Source organism: Apteryx rowi, unplaced genomic scaffold (assembly GCF_003343035.1).
Source record: "Apteryx rowi isolate R43461 unplaced genomic scaffold, aptRow1 scaffold_364, whole genome shotgun sequence".
NCBI lineage: Eukaryota > Metazoa > Chordata > Aves > Apterygiformes > Apterygidae > Apteryx > Apteryx rowi.
In genome coordinates, this window is record NW_020450130.1 from 21,514 (window position 1) to 27,208 (window position 5,695).

The following is a 5,695-nucleotide window of genomic DNA, read 5'->3' on the forward strand; positions in this document are numbered from 1 at the left end:
ACTCCCTGCAGCCTGAGACCTGTAGAGCTGCATCAGCTGTCAGAGGGTCTGTCTGGATCCAAGCCTCTGATGCAGCTGATGCAGCGACTCCAATGGCTACTGGGGAACGTGCTCTTCAGCATGTCATGACCATACCGGAGGAAGCATACACCACCGGGATCAGAAATGAAAGTGCCTTTTTGCTGCGCAAACTGCTGCATCTCTTCACTGCATGCTAGGCCTGGCTTTTATATAGGCCACTCCCTAGCACTGACCCACAGGGTACTTGTCCCACCCTAATCAAGGGCCACCTGGATCAAAGACCCCAAATCCCTCTGATCAGGGGCAACCAAGAGAGCTCATTAGTGGCAGCTACATGTAGCTAGAGCTTCTCCCAGGAGAAGTTAAGGCCTCCTGTAGTTGTCCTTGCCTAGCTCCCCTTTTCTGTTTGCAGCAATCACATTCTAGTTCCTTGGGGGTCCCCAGAAAGCCCCCACAACTTCCAGCAAAGTCTTCAGAAGTTCTAAGCAGAGCCCAGGCACTGCTATGCAAACTGCTGCATGTTTGCTGCCTCTGTTAGCTGTGCTAACAGCTAGAAGTCTTGTAGCAGCTTATCATCTGTAGTATAATTACATGGATATTGTGGAGTGCTTGAAAGTTAAACACTCTAAAATTATTAACTGCAGTGATAAAGCATGGTCAGCAGTGACACTAATGGAATTTTCTTTTTTGCCAACAGAATTTCAGAGGGAGGAGAATGTAAAGTCCCATCAAAAAAGCATGCAGCTCTATGACACACCCTATGAACCAGAAGGCAGTGGTGTGGAATCAGATTCTGAAAGTGTGGTGAGTCAGCATTTACGAGAAAGCAAGTTGCCACAGGATGATGACAGGCCTGCCGATGAGTATGATCAGCCGTGGGAATGGAACAAAGTCACCATCCCAGCCCTGGCAGGTAGGATTCCTAGGTTCCAGCTAGAAAATTCTATTTCATGCCTGTAGCATATGTACCGGTCCTTAGGAGAATTGGAGCATTGCTGCTTTTGAGGGGAGGAAAAAAGAAAAGCAAGCTCTGAAAAGCAAATGTGGGTAGTCTCAAATCTTTACTTGCTACAGAAGTATAGAACGCTCCTTTTTTTGGTTTGGTGTTTCAGCTGAACTCCTGTAGACTCACTCACCACTTGGTTCATGTTAGTACTCCCTGTTTTATTAGACCTGCTACAGCTGGTGTTGATTGCTGTGTGGCTGTATGATGAGAGAGATGTTTTGCAAGGTGCTTAAAGTGGTGAGCCGCTTCCTAAAGGAGCTGAATTAAAAAGTAGCCGTGTAGCATGCGTGCAGTAACATGCCTCTACTCAGTGTTGTTTCTTGGTGTTTGTCATGAGTGTTGTCTTCATTCTATTTGGAACATCTCTCTAGATGTGTAGAACTTGTTTTCAGATGAATGCTTTTCAACTGCTGAAGGTCTCAGAATTGTCAGTCAAAGAAATCTCACGCCAAACTGTTTGTGGTCTCTGTGAATGCCTATGCTTCATGGTAATGTTGGTTGTGCTCTGCTCCTTCTTTTTCCCCGCTGTTACATTGCAGAAAATGGCTGAGTGGACTTCATTCAGCAGTGATGTGATTCTGGGGGCTGAGGATCTTTTCCTTGGTAGAACCTCTGTGTCCCTAGCAAAGCCCAGCTGAGTCTGATACTCTGGCCCTGTTCCAGGAAGCTCCTGGAGGATGTTTTTTCTACCATATCCCTCTCAATGACATGTTCTGGTTAAAAGCTGTGTATGAAAACAGAGTCATTCCGTTTTGGATGTCAGCTTGGCAGAAAGCTTGGGGAATATAGGCCAGAAGGAGAGCTGTGTGTGGTCAGGATTTTGGGAGTGAGAAGGTAAGGAAAGAGATGTGGCTATGGGTGGAGGCATGAAAGAGTCTTGGGAGCAATGTTTAGGAATAGCCCATGTGAATTTACCCCGTGGTAAATCCTGCTTGTTAAATCTCATTGCTTTCTGTGTTGAAATTACTAGACCTGTTGATGCAGTTGGTGCATCTACATTGACTTCAGCTCTCAGCATGTGCTGCTGCAAGACCGTTGTTATGCAGTTTGGAATGTTACAGTTCAGATGAGTGAAAACCTGGCAGCTTCATTGGGCTCATGGGGTGGTGCTTAGTGGTTCACACTCTTACTGGAAGATGGTTACAGGTGTGATTCCTCAGGGGTCTGTCCTGGGACCCTTCCTGTTTAACATCTCTATCAGTGACAAGGAGAAGGAGAGGTGAAATATCTCATCAGGTTTGCAATGATATCAAACAGGAGGTGCAGGACTGGTTTTCAGAGGGACTGGATGAAACTGGAGAAATGGACTGACAGCAACCTCATGAAATCCAACCAGGACAAATGCAAAGAAAGAACTGCCTCTGGAACAGACTAACATGGAGTACATGAAGTGAAAATGGTTTCTCCACATGTCTGTTGGCTCTGTGCTGAAGCAGGAGTCAGCTGTGGCTGTGACAACACGCAGCAAGCAAGACAAAGTTTTTGCATGGCCATTCAACCTGAGCATAGGAGAAGCGTATCAGATTAACAGAGAGCTCCTAGTAGCTCATTGTGGAATAGCTTTCACTGTGCAAAAGAGATTTCAGGTTATCTGCATTGCATTTTGACTGTTGTACAGTAATTGTTTGGCATCTCCATGCTCCTGAGGAAATGTTTTGTTCCAGGCAGTGAGCAGACCCATAAAAGCTAGGAGGAAAATGGTGATGCAGAGCCTTGCTGAAGTGTTAATACTTAGCACAAAACACATGTGTTTTATTTGTCTTCTGGTAAGTGAAGTGTGAAACTGAGACAAGCTCACATAGAAAAAGAAAACTCTGGTTAACAGTTTGCAAATTTTTGATTCTTAATATGTCCTTGAGTAACACAAAAATATCCAAGTGAAATATTACCCAGCTTCATAAAAGAAACTTGTTTCTTAATTGAGTATAGTCCCAAGAAATGGTAGCCTGAAGAATTTTATTTTTAGATGGTTTTAGGAGTTCTTGGCAAGAAGAATTTGTGGGCTTCTTGAGAGGAGTTTAAGTTCGTTCCAGTTAGGTGCATCTCTGGAGTCAAGCTGTATTAATTTTGCAAAATAAAAATACTTGTCTGTGTACAACAGTGGATGTTTGTGCTGCATGTGGCTTGCCTTTTAAGAACATACTGGTGAAATAACTTTCTGAAGTTAGGACAAAACTTTAACACTGTGGGTTGGCTTACTTTCCAGTGTCATTCCCAATGCACTTGGTCCACATTGTTTCAGGTTCCAAAGACTGCATAATACGGACTTCAGTTACTTTCGGTTTAAATCACTTTGCAAAGCTGTTTGCTGGAATACTAAGAAAAAGTCATGCTGCTTCTTTCCCATGTGTTGACTGCTGAGTAGTTTCAGACATGTAACATAGTCTGGACAAGTAGGTGTTTCGGGTGGGGACGTTTAGGTCCTGGCTTACCAATGCAAGCATGTTCAGCTTTGACTACAAGGATAGTCTATAAATCACAGAATCACAGAATGGTTGAGGTTGGAAGGGACCTCTGGAGATCATCTAGTCCAACCCCCCTGCTCAAGCAGGGTCACCTAGAACACATTGCACAGGATCGCATCCAGACGGGTTTTGAATATCTCCAGAGAAGGAGACTCCACAAACTCTCTGGGCAACCTGTTCCAGTGCTCTGTCACCCTCACAGGGAAGTTTTTCCTCATGTTCAGATGGAACTGTCTGTGTTTCAGTTTGTGCCCGTTACCTCACATCCTATTGCTGGGCACCACTGAAAAGAGTCTGGCTCCATCCTCTTGACAGCCTCCCTTCAGATATTTGTATACATTGATAAGATCTCCTCTCAGCCTTCTCTTCTCCAGGCTAAACAGGCCCAGCTCTCTCAGTCTTTCCTCATAAGAGAGGTGCTCCAGTCCCCTAATCGTCTTTGTAGCCCTTCGCTGGACTTGCTCCAGTAGTGCCACATCCCTCTTGTACTGGGGAGCCCAGAACTGGACACAGTACTCCAGATGTGGCCTCACCAGGGCAGAGAAAAGGGGAGGATCACCTCCCTCGACCTGCTGGCAACACTCTTCCTGATGCACCCCAGGATACCATTGGCCTTCTTGACCACAAGGGCACATTGCTGCCTCATGCTTAACTTGGCGTCCACCAGCACTCCCAGGCTGATCACAACCCTCTGAGCTCTGCCAGCCAGTTCTCAATCCACCTCACTGTCCATTCATCTAGCCCACACTTCCTGAGCTTGTCTGTGAGGATGTTATGGGAGACAGTGTCAAAAGCCTTGCTGAAGGCAAGGTAGACAACATCCACTGTTCTCCCCTCATCTACCCAGCCAGTCATTCCCTCATAGAAGGCTATCAGATTGGTTAGGCATGCTTTCCCCTTGGGGAAGCCATGCTGACTACTCCTGATCACCTTCTTTTCCTCCACATGCTTGGAGATGGCCTCCAGGATGAGCTGCTCCATCACCTTTCCTGGGATGGTGGTGAGGCTGAGTGGCCTGTAGTTTCCCGGATCCTCCTTCTTGCCCTTTTTGAAGATTGGGGTGACACTGGCTTTCTTCCAGTGTTCAGGCACCTCTCCTGTTCTCCWTGACCTTTCCAAGATGATGGAGAGTGGCCTAGCAATAACATCCGCCAGCTCCCGCAGCACTCGTGGGTGCATCCCATCGGGGCCCATGGATTTGTGGGTGTCAAGTTTGCCTAAATGATTTCTAACCTAATCCTCCTCGCCCAAGGGAAAGTCTTCTTTCCTCCAGACTTCCTCTCTTGCCTCCAGGGTCTGGGATTCCTGAGGGCTGGCCTGAGCAGTAAAGACTGAAGCAAGGAAGGCATTCAGTAACTCTGCCATCTCTGCATCCTTTGTCACCAGGGCACCCACCCCATTCAGCAATGGGCCCACATTTTCCCTAGTCTTCCTTTTGCTACTGATGTATTTGAAGAAGCCCTTCTTGTTGTCCTTGGCATCCCTTGACAGATTTAATTCCAAATGGGCCTTGACCTTCCTCGTCGCATCCCTGCATACTCGGACGATGTCCCTAGATTCCTTCCAAGTGGCCTGTCCCCCTTCCCACATTCTATGCAATTCCTTCTTCTGAGTTTTTCCAGGAGTTCCTTGYTCGTCCATGCAGGTCTCCTGCCTCCTTTGCTTGACTTCTTACTCATAGGAATGCACTGCTCTTGAGCTTGGAGGAAGTGATGCTTGAATATTAACCAGCTCTCTTGGACCCCCYCTTCCTTCTAGGGCCCTAATCCATGGGATTCCTCCAAGTAGGTCCCTGAAGAGGCCAAAGTTTGCTCTCCTGAAGTCAACGGTTGCGATCCTACTTAGTGCCCTGCTTCCTCCTCGCAGGATCCTCAACTCCACCATCTCATGGTCACTGCAGCCAAGGCTGCCCCTGACCTTCACATCTCCAACCAGTCCTTCTTTGTTTGTTAGTACGAGGTGCAGCAGCACACCTCTCCTTGCTGGTTCCTCCACCACCTGTGTCAAAAAATTATCATCAGTGCTCTGCAGGAACCTCCGAGACTGTTTGTGCCTAGCTGTGTTGTGTTTCCAGCAGATATCAGGGTGGTTGAAGTCCCCCATGAGAACCAGGGCCTGTGATCGTGAGGCTACTTCCATTTGTTTGTAGAAGGCCTCATTGACTTCCTCTTCCTGATCAGGTGGCGTGTACTAAACACCCACC

The 5,695-nt window shown here is 47.1% G+C and overlaps 1 protein-coding gene across 10 annotated transcripts in view; it reads left to right on the forward strand.

The window, feature by feature from the left end:
- The first annotated feature begins 713 nt into the window (after positions 1 to 713).
- Positions 714 to 5,695, forward strand: part of SHB (SH2 domain containing adaptor protein B) — an 84,652-nt gene continuing 79,670 nt past the window's right edge. For all 10 annotated transcript variants that reach the window (XM_026073226.1, XM_026073223.1, XM_026073222.1 and 7 more), the window contains exon 1: positions 714 to 934. In XM_026073226.1, coding sequence (XP_025929011.1) covers positions 760 to 934 — 175 coding nt within the window. In that variant the 5' untranslated portion in view covers positions 714 to 759. The remainder of the gene's footprint in view (positions 935 to 5,695) is intronic.